Below are 23347 nucleotides of genomic sequence, written 5' to 3' on the forward strand. Positions count from 1 at the left end.
TGATTTAACGTTTTTAGGTGAACTATCTCTTTAAATGTAAGTAAATCACAAGTTGTTGCCTTAAGTGTTCAACATTTGTCATTTTAATTCAAATTACATTAAACTGACTTTCAAATCAAAACTTTGTTGGCTTGTACAATTTTTAAAAATTAAGTTAAAAAAATTCAAAAACATGATTAACTTAGTTTAACAAATTCGTATTAATATAAAAAGGATCATACAATATTTTACCTTGAGGCTGAAGAATGTTATAGTTGTTAGATGATTGCAGAAAGTTTTGAAGAGGATTGATGACAGATAAGACTGCCTGAAATTTGTTCTAACATGGAAGACAGGTGCAATGTGTAATATGTCTTGATGATACATTTTTGATTTTATTGGTTCTTTGCTGTTTATTTGTTATTTTCTGTTTTAAGTTTTTTAAACAAACAACCTCCTGTCTAATATATGTAAGTGATCTATAAGTAAACAACATATGCTTTACTTTAACGTACATTAATTTTAACATACATTAATCATGTTACAACAATCTATTTTAAAGTGCTTAGTGCAATTTAAGTTGAAATTAATTATAAAGTTAACTTTGAAAACTGAACTTTAAAAGCAAAGAAGCAACTCTTTTTTATTGTGTATACTTCAGAATTAATTATTAATCTTAATATTTATAGAGTCATTTTATTTATTTATTATCATTTTTTTAAATGCAATATAATTAAATGCAACATTAAGTGCAAAATGTACAGTGTGTAACAAATCATTTTCTTGTAATTATGCTTTTTTACAGTAAATGGCACAAAGAACAGTGTTTTGTCATCACATGATTATTGTTCTAAATATGTGTGAAGAGATTTTATTTAATAAACTATCGATACACAGAATGACGTTATCTGTAAATCATCATAAAATGTTTGGCAGTCATTATTGCATTATTATTATTAATGTTATTGGTTTCATTAGTAAACATGTACATTTATTCATTCATTTTCTTTTTGGCCTATTCCCTTTAGTATAAATATGATACATTATAATATTTAGTATTCTGTCGTTTAAAAGCAAGTTCTTCTTATCTTTAAGTTTTTATTTTCCTTACACAAAATATAAAGTGTAAACATTTTGTGTATTTTGTAATAGCTCAGTTTTTATTTTTTTAATTATATGAAAAATACATATAATACACACTAACAACAACAACAACAATAATAATAACAATAATAACAATAATAACAATAATAATAATAATAATAATAATAATAATAATAATAATAATAATAATAATAATAATGATAATAAAACCACTAAATTCGAAAGCTTTTATTTTGAAAGCACAACTTCCGGCGTGTGTGCCCTCACAAAATCGGTGTGTTTCTGTACCCTGCACTGCAGTGTTATCAGTGCAGTAAAATAGGATTTTATTTAAAAAGCACATGAAATCGTCGCCTTTGCATGTTTTCAAAATATGCATGTATTAAAACACGCGTGTCAGCAGACAAGAAAACGCCGACGTCAGCGTTAGTTAATAATAAACGCATAGTTAATCGGATATTGCCAACTAACCAAGTTATTTCACAGTCATGATGGACTATTTTCTTTGGCCGTCTGTGCTCTTTACACTTCTTGCAGGAATAGTAGCAGCATTTGTTCTGGTAAAAAACAAACCCGCTCATCATCAAAGCAGTGTTGTTGTGGAGGAAGAAAAGAAAGCAGATGCTGGAGTTTCCTCACAGGAACAACACTGTGAGCACTGGGATGAATCCTGTCAGCTTAAAACTGTCGAAAAGAGACTTCAAACTGAGGATAAAACTTTAGAGAAAGCAAAGGTAAGGGCTTGTTTTGATTTATGAACGCTGTTGTCATTTCTTACAAGCTAGAAGAAAGCATAAAGGGAATTGTTTATTGTCTGTTTACTGCAGGATTTAAACAGAGATGATCTGGAAGAAGATGCTCTGGTTCAACCCACTGCACGGGAAGAGGAGCCTGGGATACGGAGTGCTCTGAGGGAGTATGCCTTTTCACCTGGTAATATAATATTAATAAACCAATTTAATAATCTATTAATAATAATAATAATAATAGTCTCTTTTAATAGTGGAGGTTACTAGCAATGGTATAAAATTAAAAGCACACACAGTTGGAGTCAGCCCCCCTGTATTATTAGCCCCCTGTTTATTTTTCCCCCAATTTCTGTTTAACAGAGAGAAGATTTTTTCAACACATTTCTAAACATAATAGTTTTAATAACTTGTTTCTAATAACTGATTTATTTTACCTTTGTCATGATGACAGTACATAATATTTGACTAGATATTTTTCAAGACACTTCTATACAGCGTAAAGTGACATTTAAAGGCTTAACTAGATTAATGAGGTTTACCAGGCAGGTTAGGGTAATTAGGCAAGTTATTGTAAAGCCGAAATAAAACAAACAAGAATTTTTCTAGTGGAAAAAAATATTATCAGACATACTGTGAACATTTCCCCTCTCTGTTAACCTTTAGAGACCTAGAGGTATTTTGTGGGAACCTAATGGGCCTATATTATTATTTTTTTAAAGCAGTTTTATTTTATTTTAGCAGTCAGCCTAAAGTGTCATGTATTATTTTAAACAGGAGAACCTGAAGCTTCAATCTGTATCATTTAAAGGTCCAGTCTAAAATATTTATTGGTCCAAAAACATATGAACAGACAGAAAATATTACAAAATTTTAAGATAAACGGTTAAAAAAAGTGGCATTTTCTAGTTATTACAAACAAAACCTTGTGAAGTTAATTTTTTTTTTTTTTTTTTTTTTTGAAATACATGCTTTGTTGTTATATACTTATATAAATTTTGTCTACATCCACCTTTCCCTGAGCAGGTAATAGCATTTTATTCCATTGTTATTCTAGGCGTTTTTCAGTAATAAAACTGGTAAATTCTATTTACTGACAATGAAGACGCCCAAGATGTTTGCATTTTTTGTTTTCTCTTACTTATTTTAGCAGAAAGCATCAAGTGACATATATATTTTTAACAGGAGAAGCTAAAGTTTCAATCTTTATCCTTAAAAATTCAAATTTTTCATTTTTATGACAAAAAAAGAAAAATTTTACAGAATTTTAAGAAAAACTACAAAATTATGTAGCATTTTATACAGCTAACATGAACAAAATCTCTTGAAGTTTGCTTTTGTTTCTTTAGATAGTTATGCTAGATATGATGCTTTATACATCCAGCATGCATTTTGTCTACATCCACCATTCCCTAAGCAAGTTATAGCAATTTATTTCAATGTTATTCTAAGACGTTTTTCAGTGGGAAAAAAAACTAGTGCATTTATTTACTGGCAATGTATATGCCCAAAAGTTCTGGAAATAAACTAAACAGACAAAATAAAAGAACACTGAAGCAAGTTTGACTTTTTCCAAATGATATGTTTTCAGTTACCATAAACAAATAAACAATGAACAACTTCGACAATGAACAAATAAAAAAAAGAAAAGAAATAATGTTTCAAAGTCCAAATAAACATAGTGCAAATCCTCAGTAAAAAGTAGTTATAAATATTTACTATACTATAAAAAGTTACATAACTAAACTAGATTCAATATGGACCATCCTTAGGTTTTATGTGCCAGCATGGATATTGTGTTGACCCTTCTGCTTCTCAACTTTTGGGTCGCAGACAAACAGCCGCACACCTTTTGCGTCCTTAGAAAACAGCAAGACCAGCACTTCGTCTTTGCTGTGTCACTGTTTTGTCATGTTTTTGTGCTGTTGTGCATGCAAAAGTACTTAGTATGAGGATTATTTAATGCAAAACTTTTTTTTTGCGTTTTATTTAGCCGTGCATTGTACAGCCTATTTCTCATTCCGGGCTGTTCAAATTGCTGATTGGTGGTCCACAAAGCGAAACCTATGCCTATTGGTTGAGAGAGAGCGAGTTTGAACCAATCTGGGCATGGAGGAGGGTTGCCAAAATGTGATGACATAACCACACTAATTCCGGAGCCTCTGAAGGTCCGTGAATGTTATATGTTACAGCTGAGACTCTCTTCTTTATGCCAATCTTTGAATTGTACGGATCGGATCAGCGGATCAAATTTAGTGACACGTTTTTCACTATTATTATCATCCTTTTACGTTATTTTGTATCCGCCAAATATAACCAAACATCCGCGATCGATTTAGTAGTGGAAATCCTCTCTCGTTTACCCGTTTCATTCTGTGTGCTCGAGACCTGTCAACACTCCCACAGACAGTCTCACATGCTCTGCAAACACAAAGAGATGCTCCTTTTTGGCACTGAAAAATTTGTCTGGCCAGAATTTCTTAATCTTCTAAAGGTCCAGGATTCAGCTTTTGCTTTCTAAAGCTGTGGTTAATCATGTGTGTTTTTGCATTAACTTTTTACTTAAGCCTACTTTCGCTTTTTAAAGCTGGACGAGTGAAACTTTTAATAATTCATTCTTTAAAGGTGCAGTAGGTGATCTGCACCTTGATCCCCTTGTAGGTGATCTTTCGACGGCAGGGAGGGACTGTTACAAAGCCACGCCTCTTGAAATCAGGTGCGCGCCCACCACGACACAACAGCAGACAACCTAGTTTATTCGCCAGTTAGAAATGTATGTAGTGGTTGGCCGGGTGCCGTGCAGGAATTTCACTTATTACTAAGCCACACTTACATGCTATTTTAGACTGAATATTTAAAGTAGCGGTAAACAATATCAGGAGCGCGTCACAGGCTGTCATTGTTCAGAAATGACCCAATGTGAATATAAAAGCAACTTTAACTCAGTATAGCAGGCTAGGCGGAATTGCGTTAATTACTGATGTTTTGTTGTTAAACTGAATATAAATCTACATCATCGATGCTGTAAAAGCTCGCTCATGAAACTAAAAATATTCACATCTACCTTCCACCGGGAGATTTCAGTGGCTAAACAACACGTCTGTGCAAAGAACCCATTTATAACACAATACACTCTATATCAGCTCTGTGTGACTAAAATAGTTTTAAAACAGAACATTACCTCTCTAAAAGAAATACTTCAGCCATTGTGCAAAAGGTCCAGCGTGCAAAAGTAACTGATTCAGGAGTTTAAAAAGTTTCAATTCAGCATTTGATTTTGACGCAACTGACAGTCTCATGTGCACGTGTCGCTCATCTAGGCGTGCAAGCGTGGCAGGCATGCACACGCTAATGGCGGAAATGCGTGACCAGAGATGCGCAAAAGCCCAAATCTGCATTTGTTGACTGACTTTTTTTTACCCCTTTTTTTGCAGGGGTAGACCTTTCTACATATTGTCATGCTTTGCTGGAATAAATGTATAATAAGAATAATCAGAAAGCCGTCTTGAGGATTATTAATAAAATATGGAAAGACAAAACAATCTTGTCAGTAAATTTATTTCAGCAAGTGGCATATTTGGAAAAAGCAGCAGCAAAACTGAATCAGAGGATGGCTCATAAAATAGGTTATGTATATAACATAAGGGAATTTTTGGCAATGCTCAGGGGGATGTTTGGTGAAAGTGGAGATAAAAAGCCTGAAATTTAAATATTGCGTTTTTTATGAGCCCAGTCTGGTAGGGTGGTGAAGCTGTGAACATAGTGCAGTTGGTTTAAGTCTGCAAATCATCTTTTCTACAACAGATGCTGAGAGTAAGCCTTTGAAGTACATGGCAGGCATGCTTAGGACCTGCCAGCTGGAAAAGATGATGACCAAAGAAGAGCTTGAGGAAGAGCAGAGGTGATTTCTTTTTTGTTCTTCACTGACACTCATGCTTGTAGTTTGTTTCTCTTGGTTTGTTTGGTCTGGATCAAAAAAAGGGAAGATACATTTAGCCCAGATTCACTTAGCATTCATACTGTCATGTTGTAAAATCAAACCTAAAGACATACACAAACTTAAAAAAAAAACAGCTTTTACGAAATATATCTTGTTAAACATCAACAACAATGTTGTGTGCTGAGCTAAACATAACAGGTGCATAAAATGTCCCTGGCATAGGACTCTAATCTTCCTCTGTTGTCACTACACTTTTAATCCTCTCTGTTGGGCTTTAAACTGGAGTGACACACAGAAGACAGTCATAAGCACTCACGACACAGTCCTCCTTGTTTTCCATAATACTCGTCTGTTATAGTCATAGCGCCACCTGCTGTTGATTAAAACTGTGCTACAGATAATTGTTAAATTCCTTCCATGTTTACCAGCTTAAATGCATCAGGCCCACTTTTCACTGTTGTCATTAAACACTGTTTTCCTGCTGGCTCCAGGTGTTAGGGCTTGTGGGTTGAATTTACAGTGTAAAGGATTTATTTTTATTTTTTTATTTACAATTTTAACAATACAGACATACACTCACCGGCCACTTTATTAGGTTCACTTCACTATCCTTAATCATATGTGACTTGGTTTCAACAAGGTACTGGAAATATTCCTCGGAGATTTTGCTCCATATTGACATGAGAGCATCACACAGTTGCTGCAGATTTGTCAGCTGCACATTCATGATGCAAATCTCCTGTTCCACCACATCCCAAATGTGCTCTATTGGATTTAATGCTGGTGACTGGGAAGGCCATTTGAGTACAGTGAACTGAGTGTCATGTTCAAGAAACCAGTCTGAGATGATTTGTGCTTTATAACATGGCGCGTTATCCTGCTGGAAGTAGCCATCAGAAAATGGGCACTGTGGTAATAAAGGGATAGGCATGGTCAGCAACAATAATCAGGTAGACTGTGGTGTTTACACGGTGCTCAGTTGGTACTAATGGGCCCAAAGTGTTGAGAAAATATCTCTCACACCATTACACTACCAGCCTGAACTGTTGATAGAAGGGAGGATGGATCAATGTTTTTATGTTGTTGACAGCAAATTCTGACCCTATCTGAATGTAGCAACAAAACTTGAGACTCCTCAGACCAGGGGTCCGTTCTTTGTACCTCGCTTAAATGATCTAAGATGATTTGACAGGTCCTGGATCTTTTAATCTTGATAACTGATCTCTCGCTAATTTGGTTCTTCAAACAAGTTCGCTAATCAGATTAGAATGTCTAGATAAACTGATCTGAGATCGCTGCGTGTGTTGTGAAGGACAGATCTATCGATCCTCAAAATCATGATCAGCAATGCAACGATTGGCTGACGGCACAGCAGCGTAATGACATCATCTGATTGATATTCAATTATCCATGTGAGCAAAATTACATCAAATTAGCAGTAAACGGCTTGTTAAATATGACACGCAATAACCTTCCACATTTGTTGTGAGCTGCAGGCTTTCCACGTTCATGTGTCAAGAGTATTCATCATGTATTTCAATGCAAATCAATGTATTTAGTTCTACATTTAGAAAAGATTTTCTTTATTATGGTAGCCGTTTTTTAATTGGTGTAAAGAATAACTGGTTGTTTACAAAACCATTTTCATATTGGTAAAGGTGTCTGCAACTTTTGTGAAGCATCAAATCACTGGCATATTAACTGCCAAAAGATGTTTATGACTGCATAAATGTATAATTTCTTAAAAAAAAGTCACATATTGTGCATTTCTATTATACACAATTTGTACTAAAGCGATCTAAAAAGTTCATATCAATAAGTTTTCTCTTTGCACCACCAGGTGGCAGTCTTTGTACTTTCATTTCGAGGGTGCAGATTGCATAAGTTTTATTAATATGTATAACTTTATTTATTTTATTAATGACTATAACTTTATATATATAGTTAAAAATATGTACCATTTTCCTAAGTGTATATAACTACTACTGTAAGAAAATATCAGAATTCAGAACATACTTTCTGTATTATCTTTGCATGAACTGAGCCGATCTAATCCTGTTTATATGAATTGAACCTGCTCCCGATCAGGTTTGACCTAGCAGAACTGTTGCTATGACAACAACTCTCGGATCAGCTTTGAAGAACGAAACGATCCTGGATCGTGTCAAATCGTCAATATCCAAATCCAGCTAATTGAGTAATCCACGTACGAAGAACGGACTCCAGGCAACATTTTTCCAATCTTCTGTTGTGTAATTTTGGTGAGCCTGTGGGAATTGTAGCCTCAGTTTCCTGTTCTTAGCTGACAGGAGTGGCACCCTTTGTGGTCTTCTACTACTGTTGCCCATCCGCCTTAAAGTTTGACGTATTTGTGCGTTCAGAGATGCTTTTCGGCATACCTTGGTTGTAACAAGTGGTTATTTGTGCTACTCTTTGCCCAAATAACTGCCACTGACTAAATATTTTGTCTTTTTCTGACCATTCTTTGTGAACCCTAGAGATAGTTGTGGGTGAAAATCTCAGTAGATCAGCAGTTTCTGAAATACTTCGTCTGGCACCAACAATCATGCCACGTTCAAAGTCACTTAAATCATCTTTCTTTCCCATTCTGATGCTCGGTTTGAACTGCAGCAGATCGTCTTAACCATGTATATATGCCTTAATACATTGAGCTGTGCTCAAGACAAGGTGTCGTGGTTATGACAAAATGGCAGATGTAGTACGTCTGAGTTCCGTTCATACTGTAGAACGTACTATTCTAATGGCCGAGTAGTACAGTAATTCAAATACTACTGAGTAGTAGGCAGTTTTGGATGCAGCCTATGATTTTGTTGACAGCTGCAGGTTGTTTGACTAATTTATCAATTTATAGGCACAAATCTTCATAATATTAAAAATATACAATATAATCAAAATAAGCCTTACACTGGCTCTCTCTCTCTTTTTTTGCATTTATAGTTTGCTCTTAGATGCACATAATGCAAATATTTTACTGTTTGCATTAAGAGTCGCATTTGGTTTGTTTAATGCCTTGTTTGATTTATGGCTAAGCTAGATAAACAAAGTGCATTTTCTGTTTGAACAGCATACACTTTAGCACAGCTCAATAGTCATATTAGATAAACTCAGTGTTATGTATAGATTCTTTTCATGATGTATATTTATTAATAAAAGAAATGTGAAAATGATCACAACACTGCTTATAGAATCATGTCATTCTTTCTTCCCAAAGTTTTAATTTACATAAGAATTGTTGTATGATTTCTAAATGAAAATTCTTTCTACACTTGCCTCTTTTAAAATTAAATCCTGACTCTGGACCAATCTTATTTACACTTTAAATGGAGCAAATATTTACAAAGGCGTTCTTGAAGTTGTAGCGTGAAATGCATATATGCTTAACCTGTCTATTTGCCCATTGTTCCTTTAGACCCGGATAAACACGTCATAACAGTGCAAATGAGAATCGAGTTCACCCAAAAATTTAAATTCTGTGACTTGACACAAACTGGTTTGATTTTCTTTTTGAAAAATGTTAAAAAGGTGAATTATTTTCAAAAAAAAGTTTGGAATCACTTAATGGTGGGTAAATGGTGAGTAAATTTTAATTTGTGGGTGAAAACTAACCCTTTTAAATGATTTGTTAACTTCACTTAAATGAAGTGAGTAAACCTGTTGCCTTAAAATTAAGTAAATTAAGTAAGAAAAAAAAAATATTTTTTTGGATGTACTGTACCTGAGGGTGAGTAAATTTTTATTTGTGGGTGAACTCTTTACGCTCATCTGAAAGGATAATGTTAATATCTTTAACCATTATTTTTCATTTGTGCATAATTTTGGACAACTGGATGTGTAAATAGGCTATAAGCTGTCTTTATTCATGTAAATCTTTCTAATGTCATTTTTGTACATTCGTGGTCTGTATATTAGGTTTACCCATTTTTCTGAATAAAAAAAAGATTTATTTAAGGCTAAAAACAACATGTTAATTTTATGAACCTTTTTTTGTTACAATTATTTATACATTCATTCATTTATTTATTTTCTTTTCGGCTTAGTCCCTTATTAATCTGAGGTCACCACAGCGCAATGAACTGCCAACTTATTCAGCACATGTTTTATGCAGCGGATGCCCTTCCAGCTGCAACCCATCTCTGGGAAACACACATACACATTCATTCACACTCATACACTACGGAAAATTTAGCTTAGCCAATTTATTTGTGCCACATGTCTTTGGACTGTGGGGGAAACCGAAGCACCAGAAGGAAACCCACACGAACGCAGGGAGAACATGCAAACTCCACACAGAAACGCCTACTGACCCAGCTGAGACTCGAACCAGTGACCACTGCGTTACCTTGTTACAATTATTTAAAAATTATTTGCAAGGTGTCAGGTAAATATTTGCTCATAGCTTTTAGCATGGTATCAGGATACATATCAGCAATATATATTTTATAAAATGTGTGTTGTGTTTCAGGGTTCAACGGGAACAGTTGACTGCCATCTTCCAGCTGCTCAAAGACAAACAAGAGACATTTGGTGAGGTGACAGAGAGTGATTTACAAGAACAGCTTAAACTCTACTCTATTTGACAGATCAGCTAAAAAAAGCTCTCTGTTGTGTTCAGGCGATTTTTATATTCTTTATGCCAGTGCTCAAGTTAATACCATTTACAAATAATTCACAAATGATTTTATTTGATCAGATTAATTGAAATCACAGACTTTAATAATCACTGGAATATTAGTATTGACATTCTTTAGACATTCTGTTGACTTTAAATTACTTTGCCTCTACAGTTGAAGACATAATAGCAATGCACTGTTGTTGCATTATTGGTCACACTGTATTTTACAGTACAATTCTTACTATTAACAAATCATTAACTATGACTTGTTGCTCAATAATCTCCTAATGTGTTGCTTATTAATAGTCTGACATTTAAAAATAAATGTGGTGAATATTAATAAATACAACATAAGTATTCATAATTTTTTATTAATTTTAATAAAATGTAAATTCTTTTATAATATTTCCCAATTTTGTTTAACAGAGAGAATATGTTTTAAAACATTTGTAAACAACAGTCTTAATAACTTATTTCTACTAATTTATTTTGTCTTTTACCCTTATTGCAGTCCATACTTATTAGTTATTCTGCAAGATACTAGTATTCAGCTTAAAGTGCACTTTTACATCTTAACTAGGATAATTAGGTTAACTAGTTAGATTAATACAGCAAATCATCAGAGAATAGTAGTTTGCTCTGTAGCCAAGTGAAAAAAACAAATCTTAAGGGGGCTACTAATATTCACCCTCGCCGGTTAAAATTTTTATTCCTTAAAATGTATTCTTTATTAAATGCTGTGAAATAAGTCATTATTATTTGGGGAAAATAATACAAATTTTCACAGGAGGGCTAATAATGGTGTCTTTTTTACATGTATACTAACGCTTCATAAAGTATTAGTAGATTGTTAGGTTTGGGTTGGTAGAATAAGTCGACGTAATAATGTGAAGGACAACCAAATTAAAGTGTGATATTAAGCAGACCATTTTTTAAAGGCAGAGTTCACCCCAAAAATGTACTCCTGAAATTGTTTCTCTCATCTGTTTAACATAAAAGAAGATACTTTAAAGATACCCAAAAACCGACAACCATTGCCTTTTTTTTTGAGAATTTTTTTTTTCTGCCGTAAAAAAATCAATGCTTACAGTTTTTTTTCCATCTTCTTCTGGATGTTCAACAAAAGAAGAAATTCATAAATATTTTAAATAAATAAAGGACGAGTAAATGATGACAGAATTTTCATTTCGGGTGAACTATCCCTTCACACTCTGAAAGCCTGTTCACGTCAAGAACAAATATGATAATTTCATGATATGAATATTTACGTTATTGCTTTACCTTTAAAGTCAACAGAATATCTAAAGGGAACCATCAAAATACAGTGATACCATTGAATGAAGAAATGTTTGTTTGACTTGTATGTATATATTTTTTTCATGTTCATGAATACAATACTGCACATAAGTAATGAAGAATCACAAAAGTCTGAAAAGGTTAAGTCTAAAGTCACTCAAAGTTTATTGGCCAATCCATGTTTAATATGTGCAGTATGAACTGTAATGACACTGTAATTACTCAGCTGTTTATCTTGCAAAGTGAAGCTGCTTCATGTAATTGTGATGCCAAACAGATTTTTTTTTAAATAAATAAAACCTCTTTTTGCTTCATACTGTAAACTTAATCAACGCCTTATGTCTCAACACCGCTCACAGACCTGTGACAGCCATGGTAATCATGTCATTCATATGAATGGGCGGGCTGTAATCCATAAATAAACACACCGTTTGATGATGTCACGAATTTTAATAGACAGATTATAAAACACTGTTACAAGACAGTCAAACCTTTCACACCGTATGCATCTATATGGCTGGACTGATAAGATGAGAGGAAATTGGTCATGAAATATGCAGAAGGCTTGGGGTGTTGTTAGTCTCATACTGACTTTTTGTGTGTTGCTCTATCTGGTGCTTTGGAATAATCTTTCAGAAAACATTCACAGGTAAAGATTTGTATATACTGTAAAAGTTGTAAATTTGATTATTGGGGGTGCGTTTTTACCATTTCAGTTGTTCAGATTTAGAACTTAACAATGATTAGTACATGAATATCATTATTGGTAATTACACTGTATAAAGCAATTTAGTTGAATTACTTTCTAAAAATGTAAGTAAACCTGTTGCTTTAACAGCAAATAGTTGGCTTTGCTTAAATAATTTGTAAACTTCTTGCTTTTAAAGAGATTATCTAAATTTAAAGAAGTGAGTAAACCCCTTGCTTTTAAAGGGATAGTTCACTTAAAAGTGGAGATCCTGTCATTATTCACTCACCTTTCACTTGTCTCAAAACTGTTTGACTCACTTTCTTAAAATATTTTGAAGAAAGCTGTACACATCACTGTAAAACATGCTGGGTTCCACACAATTTCTTAATGTTGTCCCGACAAAAATCGATTAAGTTAACCTTATTGTTTTTACAAATTTAAGTGGATTAAACATAAAACGATTAAGTTGTCCCCAAGAAAACCTCACAAATTGTGTTCATTGAGCTCATTTTAAATAAGTAGTTTGAACAAGCAGCAAGATATTTATAACAATTGACTTCCATAGTATTTGATGTTATTACTATAGATGTTAATGGTTACAGGTTTTATCTTCAAAATATCTTCTTGAGTGTTCAAGACAATAAAGAAACTCAAAGATTTGTAGCCACTTGAGTAAATAGTAAAAAAAATTCATATTTGATTGAATTTTCCATTTAAAGTGATTAGTCGACTTTACTTAAAGTAAGAAAACCTGTTGACTTAAAATGATCAAGTAAATGAACTGTGTGTGATTATACAAATGAAGTCAACAGTTTAAAGTTACAACGGGCGTCACTTTTTTTTTTAAGTAAAGTCAACTTGTCGCTTTTAAGGCAACAGGTTTACTTACTTTTTTAAAATTGAAGTTACTAATCACGTTTTACAGTCTATTTGGGAAATTTACTGTCACAAATTCTGATTGAAAATAGTTTCTATACAGCATTTGTATCATTGTTTGTTTTAATACTAAAATATTTCCCTGTCTGCATGACCACAAAATCATAGTCCTGTGTTTGCTTTACATTTTCCTCTTAATTAGCAAAACTATCATCATTTCTTCATTGATTTTGTCGCCACTTGGAAATACCAATTTGTTCAAAACCCAAAAACACTTGAATGTGGAGCGAAAGGTCAACATAACCCCCATTCCGGTTCTTTATAAGAAAAACTTCACCAAACTGCCAGTGTGGGACTTTGAAGATGTCTATTTGCGAGACAGTAATGCAAGAAAACCGGTAAGTGCTTCTTTTCTAAGACCAGTTTTACATCACATTGCAGTTTTTCAAAGTCAATCTAATCTTGCAAAAAATAATAAATCTTTTTTTTTTTTTGCACAGACCTGTCCAAAGTCTCTTCACAACACAGAGGACCCGGAGTTCAAGGAATCAGTTCTTCCTGACATTCAGCTGTGGCTGTACAAAGGTCAACTCAACATGTCAGAATGGAATCGATTAGCACACTTTAACAATCCCTTTGGCTTCATGGAGTACAATTACAATGGTAAACACTGCTCATTACTGGCAGGATTTCTTAGTGCCTTTAGATGTGTAGAAACTGCGGCACATCCTGTATATGTTTGAGAAAGGGGTGGAGTGTATTTATTATTGCTTTACTTACATTTGATGTCCTCTGAACTTTTTAATGCATTGTAAATATTCTAATCAATCTTTTTATTTATTTAAATAACAATCAGGGTTCAGTTGCATAACGTTGATCATTGGCCACCTGTTTTATGATAACATTCAGTTAGTTGCACAAAGTATTTTTACTTAAACTTTACAGTAAAATGTAATTAGTTAATTTTAGTTAGTTTATTAACAATATTTAGCTTCTGAAGATCAATACATTTGCCACCAAAAAAAAATTTTTTTTTGAAGTTGTTAATACAAATGACATTTTAAAAACTTTTTGATTGATAGCTCGGGTCTATTCAGATATATCTTTTTTTATTAGTAAATAAGATTGACACATGCTTCAGAAAGGGTTCATTACAACTAGCATTGTAGCAAAATCCTGATGTTAATCAGTAAAATGTTGTAAAGTTTTGTATTTATTTATTTATTTATTTATTATTATTATTATTCATTTATTTATGTATATTATAAATCAGTTTTATAGCGATAGATTACACAAAAAAGAAAATAGAGTTGCCATTTACTCTCACTGATGTATTCTGTGTCTTCCTTGTGTTGATTCACATAATGACAATGAATCATGCCGTGAACAATATTAAGCTTTTTTAAAAAGATGCAAAACATCACAGAACGATCTCTCTATGACACAAGCCATACTTTACCTGATTTCTGGGGTATAGGATAGGCTTTAGTGAGAAACAAGTCTACGTTTAATGTATTGTTTAAAAGTATAGTTCAACAAAAAAAAAAATTATTTGACAGTTAATATATTCACCCTCAGGCCTTTTAGGGCAGGCCATAATAATGCCAGTGACTCACGTCCCCCAATATCCTCTGAGGTGGTTATAAATATATAAACCTTGTACACAATGGCACACACACACCAATAGCCCCAAGTCTATTCATCCTTTAATTTTGAGGAAAGCCACTCTGAGACCATCAAAAAAAATGGAAAGGCTGATGGCTTTTTATTTGCATGTTGTTGTTTTTAATATAACTATTAACTGTTTTTTTCATCTGTAGGTTATGAATAAAAATAGTAATTGTAATAGTTTAATAAAAAAAAATCTCTTCAGCTGAACATTAAAGAAAATGTTTAATTGAAGAGTTCCTGAATTGCATAATGCAAATCATTGGTCACCTGTTTTTGAGATTAAAAATAAATGCATACAAACAATTCAGAATCAGGTGGCTCCTGAATATACAAAGAGGCCAAATAAAGCCAAACAATCAGACGGTGCAGGAAATGCAACATTCTTTATAATATTTTTTTTAGCTTTAATCCACACCCTGCAGTGCGAGCCACTTTCCAAGACGTGCAAACTGCTATAAATTATGCTGGCTGGCACGATTCTCTTAAGATAAATGACTGTTTACCCAGGGTGTGGAAAATTGTGAATAATGTTCAGTTTCTTTTACAAACTGATTGTTTGGTGTCATAAGATCTCAGCGTATCATCAGGAGTTCAAAAGGTAATCATTGACTTTCATTATACTTTATGACTACCAAGGACCACAAATTTAGCTAAAAATCTTTAAAAAATCTAAAAAAGTCAGCGGCATGAGAGAGTAAACAAACTGTAAACCTTCATTTTTGGATCAACTACTTTAAGGGAAAATGCAAACCTTGACCACTGGTTGTTGTGCATGACTCTATACATTTATAAGCTCTCCTTTAGCACTACAAATCATGCTAAATAGCCTAAAATAAGCAGAAAAGTTCTGAGAAATCTAGGTAAATATAAATGTCACAAATTAACTTTATTTTCTGGGGTAGATGTTTTGATTGTGTTTAAAACATGAAATTACAGAAAAAACACAAAAAGGATTGATCTGAGTGAACCACAGTTGTGCATTAAGACAAATTGACGTAGTTAGGGTTTTTGTTATAAATAAAATATAGTTTTGTTTATCACTAAAGCCAATCATAATACTCATTGGAACTCTTGGAATATGTGCCATGTGTCATATGGGACCATTGTTTGACTTTATCTTTTCGTTTTTAAAGTTTAATGCTGGCTCCTGTTCACTAATATTTGGATGAGCGCGAACTGGACATTTCTTTTCATTTTTTTTTGGTGGTCTGGTAAAAACAAGAAGGGCATATGTAATTGTAACAACTGCAGGTTTAGTACACTGAAAAAAGGATTCATTGGAACTATTAGGTAATTGGTTGCAAACAATTTATATGGGCTGAACTTAAACAAACAAACTAAATTTAGTAATGTTCAGCTTAATTTGCTTGTTTAAATACAGCTCATATAAATTGTTTGCAACAAATTACCTTAAAAATTGTAAATCTAATAAATCTTTTTTTCAGTGTATATTTTTGTTATAAAGGTATAGTTTACATTAAAAAATAAGTTTGTGGTTGGTTGTTCCTCGCCACTGGCTCGCGAATGGCTGTGCATTGATGGATTTGCTCTTCAGTGTTTGAACTTTCAGCTGTGAAGATGAAGCCACACTGAACTGAGCTAAATTGAACTTCTATGTTAAGCTTCATTGTAAAAGAGCTATAGAAATAAAAATGAATTGAAATAAAGACAGAAATGACATTTGGGTGAATTATGCCTTTATTTAGAGACTTGATATGTTTTCATAATTGACAAATTCTGTTGCTTAAACTTAACTTGTAGCCTTATGTTGCATTTCATGTGTATGGATGTTTGTTTTGTTTTTCATGGGTGATTGAAGAAATAAAAAGAGCAGTGGATTTGATCCCAAAGCCCAGGTCTTCAATATTACTGCCTGTACCTAAAGGCTCAAAGGATGGCTGTATCCGCTGTGCTGTTGTGGGCGCTGGGGGCATTCTCAATAACTCAAAGATGGGCAGAGAGATAGACTCTCATGACTATGTTTTCCGGTAAGAAATAGAAGGAATGAATGTAATGTTAACAGATTGTGATTCTGAAGTCATGTGTATTCCGGTTTTGTGTTTAAACAGAGTAAACGGTGCTGTTACTAAAGGTTACGAGGAGGATGTCGGAAACAGAACATCAGTCTATGTGCATACAGCATTTTCCTTATATGCCACTATACTGACGTTAAAAAAATATGGCTTTCACAATATTCCACAAGACGAGGTCAGTTTGTTGTACAATGGACTACACTTGCAGATGTTTAGTATAATTTGCAGTATACACCTAAACTTAAGTTTGAGAATCATTTGTTTATACGGTTGCAGTCAAAAAAAATTACATTTTATTTTTGGATAGATTACTGTTTATGTGGTTCTATTATTGTATTATGCATTTGTGCATAATATCACCTCTCTTAAAATTACTTTGTAGAAACATTTTGGTTTTGGTCAATAGGGTATCAAATATGTCATGATTCCTGAAGGCCTGAGGGACTTTGAGTGGCTTCAAGGCCTTTTACAGGGAAAAGCAGCCAATGGGTCATTCAAAGGTGTGAGGTACAGTATCCAGCAGTATTTTCCCAACCTGTAGATAAAAACACTACAACAACACTTGAAAAATAGCATTGCTGGCATTCATGTACTGAAAATTATAACTGACCGATAAGAATAAAGTATTCTAATTAATACTAAACAAATCATCACCTTGGAATTATAAGGTTCTATCTCCATTGTGAATGATTTTGAGATATTGAGCTTCCAAGTTTTTGCATCCCTTGTAGAAAACAGTATGTGTATAACATTAGTTTTTATTTTTTTTTATAAAAAATCTTAAAATGTAAACACCTTATAAAAAATCTCATAATGTAAATAAGTTGTCATTTAATAAGAATATGTCAGTAACTTAATTTTGACAAAAATGTCAGATACAACTTCATAATTCTAAGGGGACGAAACGATACAGTAAGATTCCACTAGAAAGCAGTTTGATTCTGTCCTCAGCAGCTTTAACATAATCAATGAAAAATACCAATCAGAAGAGTTCTTGGGCATGCTCGATCTCAACAAGCATACTATTCATAATGAAATATATGCATTTATAATAATAAATATTAGATAACAATACTGTTATTAAACGTACATGCTAAAAATGGTGTTAAATAAAACTACAAGTAGCACTTTAACCACACTAAACTGTAACTGGTGCTATATATCACTGAAGAAACCACTAAGCAGTGCTAAATGGCTACCACAATAAAATGCTGAAGAACCATTTGTTTGTGTTAAATGACAACATCTTCTTTGTTTCAACTTATTTTAAATGATCGATTGGTGCTTCTATTTGAGTGCAACTGCTGGGTGCTGCAAATAAACACTTTACATATGGAAATGTATTATTTTAACAATAACTGATAACCCTTTAAAGACGGAGATGCTTCAAGATGCTTTTCTTGAACCCAATTGATTATATTGTTTCAGCGTTAAATTAATAGTTTTGTATCTCTCCAGAATTTTAAATGATTGTAGTTTTTTTTCTTCAACAAAGTCTGCATGAACCGGAATCTGTGACTGTTTTTTTTATTATGATGCAGTACCTGGATCAATGAAATATTCAAACAGAAAACAGTGGGCGTGGCTTGTTTTTGTACTGCAAGCTGATTGGATGTAGTAAAGTAGAAAATTAATTCAGAAAGAATTGGATAAGGGTTTTGGGAGAGTGATTTCAACCTAATAGACACCTCCTACTCGCAGTTAGAGGGGCGTGGTTAGGTATGTTAACCACACTCAATACCTCATACAGACTTAATCTGAGATTTTAACTGTAAGTGCTTGTTCAGATTTTCATTTTAGATTACAAGAGCAATTTTTTTTTCTTAATGACATGCACAGATGAATTGTTCACCACAAAACTAGCAATGTAAGCTAACAATCAATAAGGCTTGTTTTGATTTCATGCTGTACAGTCTGCTGTATTTTGTCTGGTTTCCATATGCTACATATTTCTAAAATAATATATATTTTTATTGTGTCATGGTTTCGCATCGTGTCTGGTTGGAACAGTAAAAAAGCCTTACTGCTACTTTATTATTGCTATTGATATTCAGAAAGAGTAGTTCAAAAATAATTTAATTTAAAAAATAATAACCATCATTTGCATTTGTTCTTCCGTAGACCACTGAATTTTTTCAATGGGCATTTCAACGAGAGCAGATTTAACGTTCTACACCCCGATTTCCTTCGTTACATTCGCAACAGGTAACAAAAGTGAACAGTTTGTCAGGTCATTGAACAACCTGAGATCTGCTTCTTCTCAATGAAACTTATTTTTTCTTTTCTTTTTCTCCAGATTCATGCCATCTAAACAGATGCAGGGCAATTACTGGGCAATGTACCGCCCGACCAATGGAGCATTTGCCTTGTTTTTGGCTATTCACACATGTGATATTGTAAGCAAATTGATTTTTTTCTATTAGTTCAACTCGTTCTTAAACAAATAATTCTACTGTTTTTTTATGTATCGATAATACTTTATAAACATCACTTGCTTTATGTCCAATATCAGGTGAATGCCTATGGATTTATCACTGAAGACCATCATAAATACTCCAACTATTATTATGAGAAGTTCAAGAAAACCAGTGTCATTTTCTATATTAACCATGACTATGGGCTGGAGATTAAGACATGGAAGAAACTACACGACTCTGGAATCATCAGACTCTTTCAAAGACACTGACATAGTCATGTGAAAAAGTTTGGACACTGTACGTTAATTATATTTTTCATAACAAGACATAAAAAAACAACACACATGGCTTTTCTATCTTCTTGTTAAACAATGACACCATGTGAGATGTCATGTGGTGTTGTTGAGCTAAGATTTTATTGTCCAAATTTTAAGACCTGCCAAGGACCATAATGTTTTTTTTTTTTTGTTATTGAAAACCATAAAATTGAATAGGCTGTCATAACTTTTTCACGACTACGTAATAAACAACAAGACGGAGGATCACTGTTCTGACAACAGACAATATTTACAAATTGAGAATCTGTAAAAAACTGTCTAAGAAACAGATCAGCTCTTTGTTTTAGTTTTTATGAAGGAGAGACAGGTTATATTTATTGAAATATTTTTAAAGGGTTGGGTTTGCGCATGCTCCAACCTTCCTTCAATTTGATAGAATTCCCTATTTATTTTCAAGTTTGTTGTATTCTTATTTTGATATTTCTTACAAATATTTATAACATCAGCACTTTTTTTGATATTTTGTTCAGCTGGGCTATCATTGCCATGCTTCCGTAACTTTATAGAAATGAGTTATTTATTGATATTTAGTTCTGTCTATTTTAACTATATTTAGTTTTGAGATTTACATTTTAAGTATATTTTAACATACAACATATTCCCTGTCATAAATCCCAACAACTGTTAACAAATCCCAGAAATCTGCATTGATACACTTCATTAAACTTGAGAAACAATAAGATGAAAAAGAAAAAAAGACTGGTTCTTTTCTTACTGAATTAGCTTGTTGATTTATTCCATATAGAAGCACACTCTTATGAAATACATGTTTTGTTTAACCTCCTGGGGCTTGGTGGCCACAAATGTGGAATAAATCAGTGATTAAAGAGATTATCTTAAAGACTTTCTGTATGAAAACAGGTTTTTATGAATAAAGCACAAGTTACATTTCTTCTGAATACCTCCTCATGTACAGTAGAGGTGCAAAGGTGCAGAGAAGCTGACTTAAACTTGCTCAGAGAAAAGCTGTTGTTATCAATCATTGTTTACTTCACTAAATCAGTTTAATGGTGAAGGGATTGATCCAATAAGGTTTGCGGGGAAAAATGTCATGCTCCCTTGTAAAAGTGTGAGCAAAAAATGTTGTTTTTATTCTCTGATAGTCAAAACATGTTCATTTATTAATGCTTAAAAAACAGGAAAAAATGTTTTATGGAAATATGGACTATAAGTCCACATAAATGGACATAATTTTTTCTCTATAAAGTACATCATGATGATACAGTATTTTATTTTAATTTGGTTCTGATAAGCCCAAATAGCAAAGAGAAATAAAAAATGCATGTAAAAAAACAGCTTGGGCCTGAGAAGCAAATTTCCCGCTGATGTCTGACAGTACACATTCAATGTTCATTCAAAGCATGTATTTATTTTAGGATTGAAGGACGCGGAACTAGTCATCACACTTCCTGCTTTGAGTGTTTGTCAGGGTTGAGTAACCTTTGAAAGTCAATTGCTCATACACAAAGAGTTTTTCTTATAAAATGTAATTAATCACTGACTGCCCTTGCCATGTGACTTTTTGTCTTATATTTATAGCATGAGATTAATATGAGCAATTTTATAATTTGTCCTGAATAGTGTAAAGTGATGTTAGATTTAATGAAGCTTCAAAAGAAAAAGAAAAATCAATGTCTTTTGCCAAATCCAGAGTAGTGCACTTGGAAAGAATGCAGCCAAGAACTTTAGTGTGTCTCCAGTGAATACAGCAATGTTTAGATTCTGCTTTAAATGAATCAGATAAACCAATGATTCACTGATTCAGAGTTGTTACAAACCAGACTGTGGCTATAGGCAGGAATGGGCAGTATTTATACATGTATTTCAAATACAAAATAGTATTTTAAAATTTGTATTTGATAGGTTTGATAAAAATGGCTTAATATTTTTTATCAAAATACTTTGGTGTCTTGTATTTTTGTACTTTAAAATACTGTAAAATACTTTTTTCTACAGTACATGATGACATCATAAAATGTAGCCTCTGAATGATGTTTTTTTTCTCAGTTATTTGCCAAGACTTGACATCAGACTTGAAAATTGATTAATATGGAAGAAGTTGATTAAATCTTTGAGTCTGGATGGATATTATCCATCACATAAAGAAACTAATAAAGAGACAAATAGCAGGGATAAATTCAGGAACAAGACAAAATCAGACATGAAAATAAGACAAATTGCATAAAAGATTCCTACAGTGACGATACCTTCAAAAAATAAGTTGGCTGTTTTAAATGACAGTATCTGATCTACAGGTGCTCTTCATACTTCATTATACTTTATATATAATTTATATAACTTTGACATAGTTAATCAGTATGAGACAAAACAATAAATAATATTCCAGTATACTGGTCAAAAACTCCCAACTTTTTGTTATCGGGCTCTATTTTGACGATCCATGCACAAAGTTCGAAGTGCAGGATGCAAAGGCATTAAGGGCGTGCCAGAATCCACTTGTGCTAATATAAGGATAGAAAAATCTCCCTTTAAGAGTCAGTTGCGCCATAGTGAATTTGCTATTTACATGACTGACTTTGTAAGTGGAAAAAATGAGCGTTTCACTAGCAAGAAAACAGTTAAACAGAGCATCTGCAGTACAAGATTGAGAGAAGAGCCTCCTCATTATTTAGGCCTACTTTCACTTTCGTTCTCGTGGATAGGAAAACCTTGACCATGGATGCACAGACATCAAATTGCCCATAAATAATTCGTTTGTTAAGCACAATGATTTGTTTCAAAACTATTTCTAAATTCAGTTTTAAATTTAAGCAAACAAATAAATGAAAAATAATAACGAAGTGTGGTCAAACAACTGAGTTATATCCAAATACACATGCTGTGCCCCATATGGTTAAAACCGGACAGGTGGGTAAATCTTGTTTTTAATGACACAAATATAAATATGCATAATAAATAATACTGCTAATAATACTAACATTATACAAAAGCAAATTGTCACAAACAAACTGAAAAAGCCCCCGAGATGAAGAAGGAATGAAAGTATGGTTTTTATATTTATGTAGGCTAGAAACAAATATGTTTTGTAATATTTTAATTTTTTATATTTATATTCTATATATCCTTATTATATCCCATATATCCCTAATATTTAAAATTTTTTTTCATATGTAAAGATATTTGCATATTGCTCTACATCTTGTGTGTATGTGTAAGCGAGGCACACAACTAACGTGTTCTGCGCTGGACTTTAGACCGGCTTTGTTCTGGTCTAGAGCAGACTATAGTTTCTTAAAATTGGAACGCATTTCCCAGAGATGGGTTGCGGCTGGAAGGGCATCCGCTGCGTAAAAACGTGCTGGATAAGTTGGCGGTTCATTCCGCTGTGGTGACCCCGGATTAATAAAGGGACTAAGCCAACAAGAAAATGAATTAATGAAAATAGGAACGCGCCAGCAATGCAACCTAAACAATCTGCTGACAGTTTTTATGTGCATGGTTTTACAAGCCAACTCTGTTAGACAAGACAGCTGTGTCAACAGTCAGTGTGTTTTATGGAAGAGACTGTCCTCTTCTAAAATTTTAAGAAAATGAAACAAACTAAAAAAAACTATGAATTCAAACTTACTGTGACATTCTACATTTTGGTACCTGCTTAAATA

General features: G+C 33.1%; 2 protein-coding genes across 3 annotated transcripts; both read left to right on the forward strand.

Annotated features, from left to right (window-relative positions):
* Positions 1-1334: 1334 nt before the first annotated feature.
* On the forward strand, positions 1335-12012 carry mxra7 (matrix-remodelling associated 7). Its single transcript, NM_001423233.1, has 4 exons — positions 1335-1817; positions 1911-2016; positions 5634-5730; positions 10253-12012. The coding sequence occupies exons 1-4, from the start codon at positions 1572-1574 to the stop codon at positions 10365-10367; spliced, it is 564 nt and encodes a 187-aa protein (NP_001410162.1). The 5' UTR covers positions 1335-1571; the 3' UTR covers positions 10368-12012.
* Positions 10259-20398, forward strand: st6galnac1.1 (ST6 (alpha-N-acetyl-neuraminyl-2,3-beta-galactosyl-1,3)-N-acetylgalactosaminide alpha-2,6-sialyltransferase 1, tandem duplicate 1). Of its 2 annotated transcripts, none has more exons than XM_073917728.1 (9): positions 10259-10314; positions 13468-13663; positions 13766-13928; positions 16756-16924; positions 17006-17144; positions 17376-17476; positions 19091-19174; positions 19266-19365; positions 19482-20398. In XM_073917728.1, the coding sequence occupies exons 3-9, from the start codon at positions 13862-13864 to the stop codon at positions 19653-19655; spliced, it is 834 nt and encodes a 277-aa protein (XP_073773829.1). In that variant the 5' UTR covers positions 10259-10314; positions 13468-13663; positions 13766-13861; the 3' UTR covers positions 19656-20398. The 2 variants fall into 2 exon arrangements, with proteins under 2 accessions (XP_073773829.1, NP_001314970.1); NM_001328041.1 differs by lacking the exon at positions 10259-10314 and adding an exon at positions 12218-12347 and having other exon boundaries at positions 19482-19655.
* The last annotated feature ends 2949 nt before the right edge of the window (positions 20399-23347 follow it).

The sequence above is a fragment of the Danio rerio genome, chromosome 12, assembly GCF_049306965.1.
Source record: "Danio rerio strain Tuebingen ecotype United States chromosome 12, GRCz12tu, whole genome shotgun sequence".
NCBI lineage: Eukaryota > Metazoa > Chordata > Actinopteri > Cypriniformes > Danionidae > Danio > Danio rerio.